This window comes from Trichosurus vulpecula, chromosome 2 (assembly GCF_011100635.1).
Source record: "Trichosurus vulpecula isolate mTriVul1 chromosome 2, mTriVul1.pri, whole genome shotgun sequence".
Lineage (NCBI taxonomy): Eukaryota > Metazoa > Chordata > Mammalia > Diprotodontia > Phalangeridae > Trichosurus > Trichosurus vulpecula.
In genome coordinates, this window is record NC_050574.1 from 378,725,563 (window position 1) to 378,743,297 (window position 17,735).

Here is a 17,735-nt window from a genome sequence, read left to right on the forward strand (position 1 = left end):
GTTTTCATATTTCAGAGTTCATACTCAACTCTGGTCTTTTCATCAAAGATGCCTGAAAGTCCTTTACTACATTAAAGATCCATTTTTCCCCCAAAAGGATTATACTAAGCTTTGCAATGAGATCAAGTTAGCAAGCATTCATTAAGTACTAACTGTGTGACAAGCACAGTGCTAAGTACTGAAAATATGAAGAAAGGTGAAAAAACAACAAAAACACCTTTTCCTGCTTTCAAGGAGCTCTCACAGCCTAATGTGGGAGGGAACATACAAACATAGCAATAAAATAAACATGGGGCAAATTGGAAATTATCTTGGAAGGAAGATACTAAGGTTAAGGATGCCTGGGAAAGACTTCTTGTAGAAGGTGGGAATTGAGTTGAAACTTGGGAAGGGAGAGGGTTCTAGATGAAGGACAGCCAGTGAAAACGTACAGAACCCAAAGATTGTAATGTCATGTTGGAGGAACAGCAAGAAGGCTGGTGTGTCACTAGATTCCAGAGTATATAGGGAGAGTAAGAGTGCTATGGAAAGGTAAGAAGGGATCCAGTTATGAAGGGCTTTAAAAGCCAAACAAATTTGATCCTGGAATTGTAAAACTGAAGTTTACTGAATGGGGGTGTGACATGGTCAGATGTACATTGTAGAAAGGTCAGTGAGGTAATGAAGGCTTGCATAAGAGTAGTGACAGTGTTAAAAGGTGGGATGAAGGGTATATTTGATAGATATGATAAAGGTAAAAAATCAAAGGACTTGGTATCTACTTAGATAGATATGGGCAAGGATGAGGAGGACGAGAAGGCTAGATGACATGAAGAATGATGATTCCTCCCACCCCACCCCCAGAGTAATAGGGAAATTAAGAAGACAGGAAGGTTGGGGGAAGGAGAGAATAACTTCAGTTTTGGACATAATGAGTTTAAGATATCTACGGGGCATCCAATTCCAGGTGTCCAATTGATGTTAGACCGGAGATCAGGAAAAAAAGGTTGAGGTTGGATAAGTAAATCCTGGGGATCATCTGCATGGAGATAATAATTGAATCAATGGGAACTAATGGGGTCACCAAGCAAAATAGTATAGATTAGAGAGAAGAGAAGAGAGCCCGGGACAGTGGCTTGGGGAATGTCTGTGATTGGTGGGCATGGTTTGACCGAAGATTTGGCAAAAGAGACCAAGAAGTGGTCAGACAGGAGAACAAGGAGGGAATAGTGTCCTGAAAAGGTATAGAGAAAGGAAGAGGGTGATCTGTAAAGTCAGAGGCTGCAAAGAGGTCAAGAAGAATGAGGACTGAGAAAAGGCCATTGGATCTGGCTATTAAGAGATTGCTAACTTTGGAGAAAATAGTTTCATTTGAAAGATCAGGTCAGAAGTCATACTGCAAAAAGTTAAGAAGAAAGGAAGTAGTGATAACATTGTAGATGCCTGTCTCAAAGAGTTTAGCCACAAAGGAGAGAAGAGATATAGAATGATAATTAGAGATGATGAATCGGTTAAAGATTTTTTGAGAATGAGGAAGACATGGGCTTGTTTTTAGACAATAGGAAATCAGCCAGTAGACAGAAAGTAAGTGAGGATGCTAGAAGGGGCAGTCTCATGGAGAAAAGAGGATGGAGTGGGATCACTGGTGCATGCAGAGGGATTGGCTTTGACAAGGAGAAGAAAGAGCTGTTAGGGTTAGAAGTTAATAGAGTAAGGCAGGCATGTGAGTAACAGGAACAGTGAGGTGTGAGTAGCTAGAGTACCCATCACGAAGTAAGGAAAACCTAAGTTCAGATCTGGCCTCAGATACTTCCTAGTGGTGTGACTCTGAGCAAGCCATTTAACCTGTTTGCCTCAGTTTTCTGATCTATAAAATAGGGATAATACTAGCACCTACCTCCCAAAGTTGTGGTGAGGGTCAAATGAGAGAGTGATTGTAAAGCACTTAGGACAGTGCCCAGCATATAATAAGCATATATATATAAACTATTGTTGAAATGATGAAGCAGGGTGGGGGGGCTTTTAGTGAATTGATTGAGTTTTTTCAGTGAAGTATGAGGCAAGATTCTCAGCTATGAGAACATGGGCAGGGCGAGGCATAGGAAATTTGAAGAGGGATCAGAAGTTTGGAAAAGATACTGTGGTGAATGGGAGGCGTAGAGTGAGAGCAGATTAAGATTATGTAACATAAACTTGTAGTGGACCCAGTCAACACAGTTTCATGATTTTCTCTAGCTTCATTCACTAGCATGTGAGTAGAAGGAAAGACAGTGGACAGTGAGAGTGATCCAAAGCTGAAGCTTGGCTGGGCATTTCTTCGTTGGGTTAAGAGACTCAAGAGGAGGGTGGAGTAGAGGTGAACTTCTGGTTCACCAACAGGTCAAGATGGACCAAGGAGGAGAGTAGATGTAGTGCAGAGGCGATAACCTGAGAGAGAACTTGAGAGCTAGAGGAATTGGAGGTCACAGTGAAAACAAAGAACAGGGTTAGGGGATACAAGACAGAAGGAGAGGTGGAGTGATAGCAAGATTTTGATCAAATAAAGGAATTTCAAAGTTCACTCGGAAGGGGAACGCGTGGGTCCTGGCAAGATCAAGGTCATCTCTGTGGGCAGCTGAGGTTGGGTTGAGTTTCTTTGCAAGTTGAATTATTCTTGATTATAAGTTAATATCTTTTACCTATTGAAATATATTCAAAGTGGTAGAAGCTGCCAGGTAGGATTCTTACTGTGGTTTCTTAGTATTTACTTGACCTACTTCTTTGTGGATACTTGTAGCATTTACAGGTTGTATTTTTTCTTTTGACATGTTGGCACAGGAGTTGTTTTAGCACCAGCATTTCTGGGACTTTTCTACTTGGAATTCCTTTTACAAAGGAACTCCATCGATATATTCTCTCTGTCTTCATTTTGCCTATTGGTTGTAACAGATCCTGGTAGCTTTCATTTATGAGTTTTTTAAAAATAGTATATCTAGACCCCTTTTTGGTCATGGCTTTCAGGTAGCCTAATGATTCTTGCTTTTTTTTTTTTTGCCCTGGTTATTTTTTGTTGATAATCAGATATATTTTCTAATTTTTTTTCAAGCTTCTGGGGTTTTTTTTCCTAATATTTCTTGTTATTTCATGGAATCATTCATTGATTACTCTCCGGTTTATTCTGCTTCTCATGGAGTCCATTTCTTGGGTAAGGTTCACACCTGTTTATTCTTCCCATACTTTCCTGCAGTTATTCTATTGTTTAATCTATTGCTTTATTTCTTCTAGGCATGCCTGTAGTCCTTGTATAAAATCCATTTTTTCCTTTGAATTTCTGCTTACAGTTGTTACAGAGTGTGGTGCTTGAAAGATGAAATGACTGAGGAAACAAAGGTTCGATCTTTTGAGCATATTTATTTATTAAGCACTGCATGCCAGTTGCTTAACAAATCAGCTTAGGCCTGCACTTCAAATGCAGGGGGAAATAATAAAAACCGTCAAATAAGACCAATTAATTAAAAGGAAACAATACAATATTAGGTAATCTGATTTCTAATTAGATGAAAGATTAGGGACTTTTCCCTGAATTCAGGGAAAAAAAGTGTTCCACCCCCCCACCCCCAATATCTGTAAACAATCAAAGAAACATGGAAACAATAAGTGATTGATCAGTATGAGGCCAGTTTTCAGATAAGACATGTGGATTGCTTAAGATGTACAATTGTGAGAAAACTGATTTCATCAGTCTTTGAATCTGACTGAGTTTCTGGTCAGCATAACCAGGTCCTTAGTTAAGAGTTTCTAAACAGCAGGGAGAGGTGGTCCAATTTCCCAGCCACACAAGGACTAGGTTCAAACAATACAATAAGGTTTTCTCCCAGTTCCCACAATTGAATAAAGTTTTCTCACAGGATAGAAGTTGGACTAGGCCCATAATTGAATAGAAAGGGAACTGAGTTAGCTCCAGAATTCAGTCACAAGGTGGAATCAGTGTGGTTTACTTAATTAACCGCTTGCTGTCCTAATCCCTTCAATTCCCTCAAGTTACTCTTTTTTTTTAGTGGCTTTTTTTTTCATCTTTTTATTTTTTATTTTTAGTTTGTAACACATGGTTCTACATAATTTTGAGTTCCAGATTTTCTTCCCTCCCCCCCCCCCACCCAAGACAGCATGGAATCCCATATAACTTCCACGTATCAAATTGAATTAACTTACACACTAGTCAAGTTGTGGAGAAGAATTATGACCAAAGTTACTCTTCTTTTAGGGGAATTTTTTAGAGTTGCAATAATTCTTTATTTTTCTGGTTGGAGTCATCTTTGGTTTATTCATCTTTCTAGCTTTATTTCCTGAGTTGAGATTTCTTGCCAAATCCAGGCTCTTGTTCCTTCTGCCCTTTTGGGTTGGGTAGTCTGCCCTCCTTTGTCTTCATCTCCTGACCTCCATCTCCCCAGTTTTAGGCCGTATCCTGACCCTTGACGTTCGTCTGTGCTGTATCTCCATGACCTTCTCTGACAAGATTCTTAAAACTTTTTTTGCATCATGAACTACTTTGGCAGTCTGGTAAAGCTTGTAAACTTCCCAGAATGATTTTAAATGCATAAAATACATAGGATTTCAAAGGGAAGCCATTATATTGAAATACAGTTATTAGATTGTTACAGATTTAAGGTATGGTACTTCTGGAACTTTGATCTCCATTTCTGACCTGGGTCAATTCATTCCTCCTTGGGCAGCCTGGTAGTCCCCTACTCCTAGGGGCATCCCATATTGGTGCACAATTTCAGATACCTGTTTGGCTTAGCCTTGTTGCAGTCTGAGGTCAAGAAATCCACCGGCCTCAGCCTCCCCCAGTAGCAGAGATTACAAGTGTACTCCACCATGCCCAGGCCAGGCCTTTTTGTATCAGTTATCTTAAATTTTCTTTTACTTTTTTCAGTCTTTTGATTTTAAGATGTCTTGTTTTCTTATGAAATTATTGGAGTTTTTTTGCTCTATTTTAGTTTTCAAGGAGGCCATTTCTTAGATAAAGTATACCACTACTTATTCCAGTTCTTTCCTCCAGAGTTTTTATTTCACTTTTTGTCTGTTTATTTTTTTTAAAGAAGTTATTTTTATTAGGAGTTAAACCTTAAAACAATTTAATGAGGTTAATTACAGGTCCATGCCAGAAAAAACACAGTTCTTCAAGAAGTAAGGTGGGATGGAAATGTTATCAAATCTTTACTAATTTTTTTCTCTCTCAATCAACCAAAAAAAAACCCCACAATTTAATGACTTAAGAAATTTTCTCCCCTCTAACTTATTCTCTCTTCTTCTCCCTTTTCTACACATTAGTCATACTCAAAAGTAGCCTCGTCTCTAGACATGCAAAGGGTGAATCCCAGGAGAATCTGGTATTTTTGTCTATGACTTACAGTGTTCCTCCCCACCCTAACCCCTCATGCTTGGGAACTTCAGCATACATATTGATATCCTTTGAACACTCTGACTTCTCAGTTCTTCATTCTCCTTAGCTCCCATGAGCCATTCATATCTTCACTATACCTTAGTGACCAAAAAGGATGGCTATGGCCTGGATCTCATCACCATTCTCATGCCCAACTGTGTCACCCCCATGATCTTTCACTCCTGAATTTCCCTCTCTAATCATATAACCCCTTGTCGTCTCATTTCTCTCTATTCTTCATTCTCATGGAAACCTCTAGTTCCTCCCTCTTCTCCCAGTCTTTACCTTGTGCTCTGGCCTCATTTTCCTTCCTTCACAGTATTGACCCTGTGGTTAGCCAGTTCATCTGTAAACTTTCCTTTACCCTTGAAAGTCTTAACTCTTTGACCTGCTACCATTCAGGATTGATCAGTCCTCAACTCTTTTGCCAATGATGTCCACTACAAATTTATGATATCCAATTTCAACTATTCTTGTTTCATTTCTTCTGAGTATACATGTAGTCCTTGTGAAATATCCTTTTTTTTTCCCTTTGAGTCTCTGCTTTCAGTTTTACTAGCTTCTTTTGGGGTATTTCCAGATTTGTAATAATTTTTTATACTAGTCAGTATCATTGGTTTATTTTTCTGTCCAGCTTTATTACCTAAATTGGGTCTTGGTAGAGCTTCACCCACTGGTCAGCTTAGCCGTGGTCCCCTGAGTTGTTATGCCGACCTCTACTTCCCAGGGTTAGGCTGCCTAGTTCTTTGGTGTTAAGTGCCCTGGCTCTTCTTTGTTGTATTTAAAGATTGATTGAATTGAGGCAGTGACCATAATTGTTCCTGAGTGTTTCTAGACTACTGTTTGATTCTATGATGTATTTAGATATGTCTACCTTTTACGTGCATACGTTTTGGGGTATTTTCACCATCCCAGAACAAACCTTTTTGTTAAGAAGAGGATCTATACACAGCTAATGGAGAAAATGGTATTGAGACTAGGTCTTCCCAGAACTTTGGCTTGACTAGCATACTAGAGAGAGAAGGGGAGAGGAAGATCAATATAGAGAAAATAAAGAAAAGAAGAAAGAGAAAAAGGATGGGTCAGTTTCAGCTCCTTTTGTGTTTATGACAAGTGACAGTTTTACAAATGGACTTGATGGCTAGACACTGAAACTGATTGACAGTTATGTTTGAGTCCCCTGAAAGGCCTATTTCTTCAACTCCTACCCTGCAGTATATTTTTTCCAAGCTACTAGGTAACGTCAAAGAGTAGCTAGTTGGTACAGTAATAGAGTGCCGGTATCTCTACCAAGAAAACTCAAAAAAAGGGTTCACAAAGAATTGGACATGACTGACAGCAACAACAAGGTGACTTCAAAGCTGTTAGGAAAAAGATTTTTTTTTTTAATATCAGGATGGAAAATGGAGGAAGAAGAAATTATTACTGTATGTTGCTTAAAAATCACTCCCTCACACTTATCTGCCTATGCCCCCCCCCAAAAAGGTTAAAATCTAGACTGTCAAACCAAAATTTCAAATAGAGTACCTTTTGACTTTGTGAATTGCAACACAAATCTCCAGTTATTATTACAGCTATTTTGTAGAATCTTGGAGATATCTCCTAAAGTTATGTGTTTATTTGGGTATGTAATTCATCTAGGGCAATAGACAGAGTACCAGGACTGGAGTCAGGAAGACCTGAGTTCAAAACCAGCCTTAGACACTTAATAGCTGTGTAACCCTGGGAAGTCACTTAACCCTGTTTGCTTCACTTTCTTCATCTATAAAATGAATTGGAGAAGGAAATGGCATACCACTCCAGTATCTTTGCCAAGAAAACCCCACATGGGGTCACAAAGAGTAAGACACAACCGTAACAAATGAACAACAAAAAGTCCTTCATATTCGATACTTGATTCTTTCCTTCTTTGATGAATGCCCTTTGAAAACATCAAGGACCGAATGGTCTATATAAAAATAGACAGGCTGGAAAGGAGTCTAGAGAGCCCTGGGAGAACTTCTAAGGTGCAGAATGAAACTCTTAATACTTCATTGTGGCAACTGGAAAATAGTGGTACCATATGTAGGGTGAGAAACCTTAATGTACTAGAAAGTCAGTAACAACGCCACAAAGTCCTTCTTAACTTGAAAGGCCAGGACTGGGTATTAAACTTACAGAGGGTTACAGGCAGCGAGTGTTGAAAGGAAAACAAGCTTTCTGCCAGACATGTAGAACATAGCCCCACATATCCCCTTCGTTTAGAGTCTGGAAGAGTTCTGCTTATCCTAAGATAACAAAGTATAGAAACAAGGTTTAGAAGGTATAGAAACAAAGTTTCTCAAATGTTGGCTTCTGTGGAATTTAATCATTGTCAAAACTAAATGGGAACTGTTTGTGACATAGCCACAAGGCCTTAGAACTGAATGGAAGCATTGTGTTTCATTAATTAGGTATGGCTCTTTAGTTTTCTGTCTTGACATTTGTCAGTCATTCACAGGAAGGGAAGGTGTGACTTCCAAAGATAAAAACTTGACTGGTCTGAGGTGTGTATTGGTATTGCCAGTATGCTATATGAACAATTATCTCCTTTCTGGTACCTGAATTGATTGACCTTACCCTTAATTTGTTCTCCAAGTGAGGACTTACAGTCTTATAGACTTGTCAACTTATAGTCTCACTTAGTATCTTTTTTTTTTTTTTTGAGCAGGAAAGGCAGGGCAGTTGGGGTTAAGTGACTTGCCCAGGGTCACACAGCTAGTAAGTGTGTCAAGTGTCTGAGGCCGGATTTGAACTCAGGTTCTCCTGACTCCGTGGCCGCTGCTCTGCTCACTGTACCACCTAGCTGCCCCTCTCATTTAGTATCGAGGATCAGTTTTGTTTTTGGTTTGTTTGTTTTTTTTTTTTTTACAATAAGAAAAGAAAAAGAAACATAAATTTAAATACTAAAACTTAAATGCAAAACAAGAAGAGAAAAAAAAAGCATTGCCATGTGCACAACAGAATGTAAGAGTATTCAAAATATACAGCAACACATTTCCATTTCAACAAAGTCTACATAATAAATACTACATATTGTGTTCAGAGCTATTCATCTTTTCTTTGTTTCCTTGCAAGTTTTCTCTGCTGCGCACTTTTTACTTTGTTCTTCCCTTCCCCCCCCTGCCCCCCCGCCCCAAAAGAAGACTGCAATTAAGTATGGAGATATGTGTATATATGTATGTATAAGTATGTGTGTGCTTATATATACACACGTGTGTGTATGTATGTGCATGCATGCCTACATATATACATGCATACACACCTATATACATATGCATACATATACTTAGATCTGTTTAGGATCATACTTGCACATAAACATATACATTCATTTGCTTCTATGTAAGAACCACATGCAAGGATTAGTTTCTTATTTCTGAATTTTAATATTTTAAGATGTTATAAAGGACTGCAGTTAAGTAGTTTCTGGTTTTATTTCTTAAACAAACACAATTAGGGACAACAGAGGATTAGGGGAGCTTGTTTATTCATCATGCGTTCTTGATCCTTCTCTCCCTTTCCCCTCACCACACCCCCACCCCTCCACCACCCATATACATATTTCAAGGGCAGCCTTGAAGGGCAAGAGTCAGAAAATGGTAACCAGTGAAATGTGTAAAAGTATGTGGTGTTTATCTGATAATCTAAGGGCCTTTTACCAGTGGCTGGCAGAGCTGCCTCTTTTTTCCCTGTGGTTTACTCAGATCCAGCTTAAAGAAACCCATGAAACAAATGAAAGTCTTGAGAGGTGTGGACATTCTGTATCCTCTTTGGACAATTTGAATGAATCAGTGCAAAGCATCAAAAAGTAAAGATGCACTTACTTTTCCCTATATTTGCTATGTAGTCTGAGGCTTTCAGAAACTTGGTGTTTGTCCTGAGGTCCAAAAGCAGGAAATGTACAGGTAGGAGTGTTCTGGGGCCAACTTGAACCAGCTCATATGAGAACCAGTTGTTATGTTTTCAGAGCTTTAATTATACCTAGGAAATCTGCAAATGCCACAATTTAGGGTTTGATTTATTATTTTGTTGATTGTCTAGTCTTAAGAAACCAATGGGGAAAATGTTGATAATGCAATTTAAGCTTGAAAGTGTGTTGTATGTGGATTCTTCTTCTTCCCCCCTCCCCCAAGCTGGTTATTAAACATTTAGCAGCACATCCCTGCATACAAGATAGAAATATAGGAGTTCACAAAAATAGTGATTCCTAGAAGGAAAGCTAAGAATTATTTGTTGTTCTTATTTATTCCTATTTATTGTTCTTCCTAAATATCTATATTTTTCTGAAGAGAGGAAAAATAAGCATATTTTTTCAAATTCACAATTTACCTAGAGAATTTTGAGTCCTTGGGCATAATGATTGATGGAGTGAATTTCCATTGCCCATCAATGCCAGGTGTCCTCAAGAGATAGCTTTTGTGAGGTATCATGTGGGAAGCTGAAAGAGTTGATCCAGCTGGAAGTGGAAGTACAAATATTCGAGAAATACATAGGCCTTAGTGTGGCAGAGTGCACAGCAACCAATGAGAAGCGTCAGCCCCAGTCCATACTTCATATTCAGCAAGGTAGTGACATAAAGATACTTGGAAAGAAGCCTTTGGAAAGAGCCTCTATCCTCTCACCCTGCATTTTCCTCCCTGGGATTTCCCCTAGAGCCAAGAACTGCTCATACTCCCTTTTCTGCCACAGTTCATTCCTCCTTTTGCTCCATGTTTGCTCCAACCTCTCAAATCCTGATGCTCCAGATCCCCTAATGAGCTAAAACCAGCCAAATGTATAGATGCTGGCCCTCCTTTTTGGCCATACTCCCCTCTGGAACTCTTTAGGTCTGTATGCAAGGACATCTTTTGGGGGAAGGAGGGTAGTAGCTTTCAGTTCCTCGCTCTGTGCCCTGACCTCTAGAAACTTCCACACAAACATGCTGTTTGTCTTGCTGCTTTTTTCCTCCTTAAGCAGCCATTGTTTTCATAGCCTGACCCCATAGTTCCTGTTGGAACCAGACCCCCTTTTTCATTTGGCATTTGGCCTCGGTCTCATCATTGTTACTATCTTCACCACTCAGACCTGATGTTCAGTAGTAAGCTTGCCTGCATCTAGGTTCATGAACAGGATATTTGCTAGGTACTAGAATGGCCATTAGTCAGACCCAATGAGGTCTTTGGAAAGAAGATGTTCCCAAGGATTTAGTGAGTTTTTTGGGACCGGGGCGGGGGCAGGGGGGAGGCAAAAGTGTTTGTTCCTGTTTGGAAATTCTCTTAGGTCTAACTCATCAATGGTTCAAGCAAGACAGCAGCCCCATGAAGGAGTCAGTCCACTGGACTGATTTGGTTTTCAGGAGAAGATTCCCCTTTTCCAGCCATTTTTTCCATACTGACACTCACAGGATGGTCTGTTAGCTACAACTACAATAAAGTCATCAGTACTTCCAGAAGCTTAAACTTATTCTTGGTTGGATTCATCTGGTTTATGTTAACATCTCATAGCTTCTTCTTTGGCTGCTCTTGGAATTTCGTGTATACCTGACTCATTTCCTCTACAGAATATTATACCACCTCTGAGACCTGATTGACATCATCCCAACCTAGGAATTAACTTGATGATAATGGTGATAAGTAGGCACTCTTTCCTCCTGGGAGTTTTATGGTAGTCCAGCTGGACCCAGTTTACCAAACTTGAGATTCCAGGGTTCTCTGCTTCTGTTATTCAACCATTCATCAGTGGTATTTATCAACTGTCCTGTTATCCAATTCTTCTGGTTCCCCTATCAGTTCCAGTGACTCTAATGTTACGGAGGTGGGAGAGAAAGGGGTCAGAAAGAAAAAGGTGGTTAAAAAGTGAATCTTCATCCTCTCTGCCTTTGACTCCTGACAAAGGTAGTCTAGTTCCTTCCCTTGCTACTCTCTTACTGTAAGGAATAGCTCCTTGAAGTTCCCCATCTCTCTCAACCCTATCTTACAAATCCAGTGGAAGGTCATAACCCTTGGCTCCGTGGGTCATCTTTCCTGGTCACACCAGTAGGATTTATCCTACCAAAGCACCTGTTATTTCTGCACAACCAAATACCAGGTGTATCCTGGCATTTAACCTCATTTTAGCTTCTGGCATTTAATCTTTTAATTGCCTTTTCTGAACTCTCATTCATTGCACTGCCTCCTGCCCAACCTAAGCAGGCTTCTGTTGGGGGCAACGGAGAACTTGAAGCCTGAGTGCAAATGAAAGGTGAAGTATAGGATAGAGTTCTCAAGAAGCAGGACCAGGGGTATGCGTTTGACATGTATACACTCACATAGAGAGTGCAGCTTCCCTCTCTCTATGGCCTTGTGAGGATGGCTCATCTCCAGGTAAAGACAACTTCGTAGAGCTAGAGAGTCCATAAGGTCTGAGAAGCCAAGTAGGGATATATAGGTGGTCCTTTTATCCTCCTTGGTGGGCCCCTCCCAATCAGATACCTGAAGGCCTGCCTCTGCACTACTAGTCACCTTTGCAGTTTCTTAGTGCCTTGGGCCAGTTAGTTGGCATACTAACTGTTGGTATAGTATAGTAGTGGGGCAGCTAGGTGGTGCAGTAGATGAAACATCAGACCTGGAGTCAGGAAGACCTCAGTTCAAATCCAGCTTCAGACACTTAGTACCTGTGTGACTGTGGGCAAGTCACTTTACCCTGTGTGCCTCAGTTTCCTCGTCTGTAAAATAAGCTAGAGAAGGAAATGGCAAACACTCCAGTATCTTTGTCAAGAAAACCCCAAATGGGGTCATGAAGAGTTAGCAACTGAAATGACTGAACGGCAGCAAAATAGTATAGTAGTCTAAAGGCATGCCATAGCCGAAATCAAACCCTGGGCTACGTCAGCCATCTTGTTCAAAGTACCATAATAATTTGTAGAAAGAAATAATATTTGCAAATGTCTGCAATAGAACTGTAGCTCACCTGGATCGAGCATCCAGTGAGATGAATTCCGTGAGGTTATGATCTTCTGCAACACTCCTAGTCTCCGTGCTCTTAGACTTGAAGAGGAGTTATTAATTCTTCCCCCCAAGAACCAGGTTTCTTAATGATGATACTTATACTTACCACTCACTGAAGAGTTTGTATCTGTGGCCTTTGCTAGTAAGATAAGAATTCCCTGGTAAATTACATTGGGCAAAGAGACAGGAACTTCTTTAAGTTTAAAAATGGCTAAGAAGATCTTCCATGTATAATCTTTCTGGTTCTGATATTCACTTGCTAATTTTCCAATGAAAAAATTTAAAACATCAAAAATATGATATAAAACTGATTTAAACATCCTAGCTTGTTGTTTTTATTCTCTTCTACAGTTGAACAAGCAACCATCCTCCAGCTCCAAAAAGGTCACTTTTGGGTTGAACAAAAACATGACTGCAGGTGAGAGCGGGTGTGTATATTGGGGATGGGGAGCATTTCAAGTCTATGCAGATATGCTTAGATTGGACTTGGATTCCCGTTTCAATATCTGCCCCCAAAAACATCTTGTTAAAATGTACATAAAATTCACCATGGGTCAGGAGATTCCATTTTTTATCCTATTCCTCCAACAGAGGTAAGCATTCCAATGGATTATCCCCACTTAGTGACTATACCGTTGTGAAGCAATAAAGGAACGTTCTTGGATTTTTCCTGGTTTTCTCTTCATTTCCATTCCAAACAGATTTTTCCCAAGAGCTTTTATATGTTCCTAAAGTCTAGACACAGGCAAAAATGCATATTTTCAAAAAATGAAATTTTCAGCAGCATTTTATTTAATTGGAATATGAACAAATAATATCTTCAATATGATTTCCAACACTTGTGATGCAAAGGTTGATGCGCTTTGCAAGCATTCACACAAAATCAATGCAGTAACTCCACATTGCCGTCAACTTTAGCACATTTACTCTTCATGTGTTCAATCAAGTGTGTTGCATCTGGGATTTTCATTGAGTACGCCTTCTCCTTTAGCATGCCCCAGCAAAAGAAGTCAAAGGGGCTAAGGTCTGTTAATATTCCAGATATTTCAGAATATGCATTTTTGCCTGTGTGTCCAGACTTTAGGGACACCATGTATTCTCAAATGGTCACATAAGCAATGGGGCTCAGATATTAGCAAGTTTGCTGCCCCTTTTGTGACCAAGACAATAATCAGAAAAAACTCAAAAGGCTTGAATTGGGGGCAGGGGGGTAGAGTGGGGTGTTAGGGTATTCTTTAAAAAAAAAAAAAGAAATATTATTGATACTCTGTGTTTGTTTAAGAACCCATCCTTTGCCAGCAGAGTTAATTTCAAGTTCTTTAAAGCTGAAGACCAGCAGTGAATAAAAAAGCTGCAGGAGAATATCACCTGTTTAACTTTTGTTCTAAAATTTATCCTGCTATCATAAAACTAAAATAAAACCCAAATGACACATTGATAGTCTTGAGACAGTTGATCAGGTATTTTCCTGACTTCTTTTAACAACCTCATTCCCAGAATTAATCATTTAAAGCTCTTGCTCTTTACCACCTTATCCTAGAAACTGAGTAATCCAAGTCTAGATTCCTCTAGGAAGGGAGGGGTGGAACAAAGACATTGCTTTAGTGAATTGTTTTGGCGTAGTCTCATTCTTCCTCTAATATTTGACAAGATATGACTCTGTTTTGTTTCTGACAGAATTCAAGAAGACTGACAAAAGTATCTTGGTAAGTCCAACAGGACCTTCCCGAGTAGCTTTTAATCCTGAACAGAAGCCTCTCCATGGAGTGCTGAAGACACCTACGAGTTCACCCCCAGAAACTCCCCTTGTAACTAAGAAATTGCTTATTGCACCTCCAAAGAGAAGACCAACTGCTATGGACTTCTTTTGAGCATAGTGAGATTCTTTTCTCTTTCAGGACTGCTTTTTGTACAGGATATTCTGTAAATTATAACTTTGGAAATTTTTGGCCTTTTTATCATTATTATTATTTTATAAATTCCTATAAATTGTATATAAAAGGTTCTTGTTGTGATCTGTGACACTGCTACTTCACCATCCCTTCAGTCTAAGGCTATGGAGATGCTTTGTATAATATATTGCATTTGGATTATAATTGGTCTTTGCTTGAATCCTTGGGAATTTCCCTCTCTTTAGTGTCTTCAGCGAGAGCTGTTAGTGAAGGAACTCAAACTTTTTCTATTCTGTGTCTTTTTTTTTTTAAGAGTATAGAACAAAATCTATTGGCCAGTTGCTGATTTATATGGAGCTTTGCTATTATTGTTGTACGTGTTGTGGTAGCTGATTGTTTTCTGGTTATTTGTAGTCCTAATGAGCTCTGTGTGATTGGCTTTGAGGGAAAAAAATACCACGTGGTGTTATCCTCATATAACCTTTAGATGTTTGGTAGTTTTTGCTGGTAGAACATAATTTCTTTCAATCTGGTAGATTAGCACTACCATGGTTTGTGTGATCAGCCAGTTAGTTTAACATAGACAAAACATCATCTCAGTCTCGTTCATTGTTTTCCTCTGTCGTCTACTAGAACTTCATTGCTTTCCTACCTGCTAGGCAGGTGCCAAGGCCAATCCTCAAAATGACCCTACTGCTGAACTTCGTGACAAAAACTGATATACTGATGTCTTCTGTATTACATGGAGATCTCTGTTTCATTCTTTGTTCTGTTGCATGTTTTTTTATTAATGGACTGTTTGAATCAAGGTCTCATGACCCTTGAAATGCCTTTTTTATATTGCAATAAGGCAGTGTCGTACTCTCTTAAAATTACAGTTTCTTTCCAAGATGCACAAAACAAGGAGCCTATGAAGATTCTGTTTGGGGATATTGATTTTACTTTATTTAAGATATGACCCAAAATTGTGTGTTATTATCTGTTGTTTTATTTGGTCTCTTTCTTTTTTTCTGGAACTTAAACATTTAAGATTCTAAAGTTTCTGCCATTTCAGTCAGCCAGTAGGATTTTCATTTGTCCAGATTGTCTTTTGTAAGCAAGATTGTGATGTTCAGTTTTTTATGAAGGAAAATGTATTGCAACTGAATATGTAATGAAATACAGGTTCAGAACACCTCGTCTTCAAATCCTCTAGTCAGGTTAGGGAGCAAGGGAGAAGAAAAGGATCATTAAGGGCCCTGCTCCTTGGTTTATTCTATGAAAATATACTTCGTGCTTGTCAGACAGCAGCAGACATTGAAACTTCAGACATATTACATGTATTTTTTATTCTGCTTCATTGTCGGGGCATTTTCAGATGACTCCATGAATCACAGAAATAGCAACTTACACTTGTATGGGAGGCCTATGAATTTTGAATTTCTACATTAACCACTAGGCTCTTTTCCCTGACTTCACCTCCTACTCCATGTTGAGTCACAAAGGGTGCTTGATATTATTCCAGCTGTGACAGGAACAACTTTTGAGAATGACAAAAATTTTAGAAATCTACAGTTATATTTCCTTCCTTTTTTGTTAATTCACATAATCAGTGAAGAAGCTTTAACCACAGATACTATAGCTGAACCAACTTGTCCGTATCTGTAAGTTAACTGATAGAAGTGACAGGATGGTTTAGTAACATTTTTTTAAACTTTGATGATTTTTGCTCTACCTGATTGCGTAGATTTACCATAACTAAGCCAAGAAAGAAGGAACTAGTTGATATTGTGCTCTTTATCTTGTTTCTTGTGGTAACAATTCTCTTATGTTACTACATATAGATTAATAGCTTTTGTTGTATAAAATGCATGTTTTTTAACATTGTATTCTATATGCATTTGGTTGTTGTATTCAAGAAAATAGCCAGTATGTATTGGAAAGATTGGATTTGGATGTTCACAAACTAAATTAGTTTTAACTTTCTTAAAGTAATTTTTAAACTCTTAATCAAATTGTCTTTTTAAAGAATATCTAATTTTTATTAAGCACTGAGATCCTGAATTCTACTATCAAATGTTCTTTTTTTAGCCCCAAAATACTTAAAAAAAAAAAAGGCAAGAAATTCTAAGATAAAAAGGCATTAGTTTTACAGTGACTAGCGATTTTTTTTCCTTCACAGAATTGAAGGCCTCAATTATGGTATCATCTTTCTGTACTGTGGTATTGTTGTAATAACCTGTAAATATGCCTGTATCAAATATAAATTGTCTTCTGTCATATATGAATATTTCCAAGGGGTAACACTGAATGCCTTTAGTTTACTTTACCTTCAACAGTTTCTAAATTTGTTTCATGTTGTGAGTAATTTGAAAAAGTTTATTCTGGGGTTTTGGTTTGGGTTTTTATTTTATTTCATTAAATGTGAACAGCAAAGGAAGGAGACAAGTACCATTTACTCGAATTCCCCTTGTACACTCAAGAGATGTAAAAGCTAAAAGAAAACGTATTTTGAAAATCACAGCTTTCTGTTTGAGTATATGTTATTTTTATAGAGAAAATTGCCAAGAATATTTAAAAAGGCCAAAAACAGGAAATGACTAATGTTGGTAACCTTGAATTACAGTTTTTTGTAAAGGGTAGTTATTTTTCACAGGTCTGGTCAATTTTGTACAATTTCGTATCAGACTCTTCTTAAGATTTATAATCATTTGTAACTTCTAACTGGACTGAAAGCACAAAGGGAAGTGTTAACAGGAAATCTGGAAGAGGTTGGTTTTAAGTGTTGAAAAAGTATAAAATTGGATTTAATTTTAATCGTGTGTGTTTCTCTGTAGTTTTATTATGCTAGCAAGGACTATGTTTCTTTACTGTAAGTTTGTATTAACAGCTGCTGTATTAACAGTGTTTGTCAACGTGGTATTTCAACTAAGAAAGTCACATAGCCAAATTCAATAAAAACTAATCTTTAATCTGATGGCTTTTGTGTTTAGTGATGAGAGTCAATATTTCCTTCTATAAAAACCAATTACAATGGATATTAAACTAGGTTTACTTTCTTTAATTATATACTTGATATCAAAACATATTTAGGAGAACAGTTGTTAGTCCTTTCTATAGTTTGACAACATGAAGTACCTACTGTTTCACACAACTGAGTATGCTGGTAAATATTTAACAAGTGGCTCTCGGAAAAATGGTGTCTTCAAGACACACTTTTAAATTTAATCTTCCTAATTAACATTTACTCCACCACTTTCTTAAGTCTAGGGAGTCAATAAAACAGTAATTCAACCTCTGATTTGTAGCATTTGCTGATTTCTGATGTGTTGATGTTCACCCTGAAAATTTAACAACTCTCCAGAATATTGGTAAATTTTGGTAGAGAACAAATCCCAAAATCTGAAACAGTTTTAGAAAGAATTTTATTGGGTCACTGGCAAAGGAGAAAAACCTAAAAAAGGGAATTGAGGC

General features: G+C 38.3%; 1 protein-coding gene across 1 annotated transcript in view; it reads left to right on the forward strand.

Annotated features, from left to right (window-relative positions):
* RRP1B (ribosomal RNA processing 1B) overlaps nucleotides 1-17,238 on the forward strand; it is a 55,230-nt gene extending 37,992 nt beyond the window's left edge. Inside the window, exons 15-16 of the mRNA XM_036745174.1 lie at nucleotides 12,742-12,808; nucleotides 14,068-17,238. Coding sequence (XP_036601069.1) covers nucleotides 12,742-12,808; nucleotides 14,068-14,261 — 261 coding nt within the window. The 3' untranslated portion in view covers nucleotides 14,262-17,238. The remainder of the gene's footprint in view (nucleotides 1-12,741; nucleotides 12,809-14,067) is intronic.
* Nucleotides 17,239-17,735: the final 497 nt, after the last annotated feature.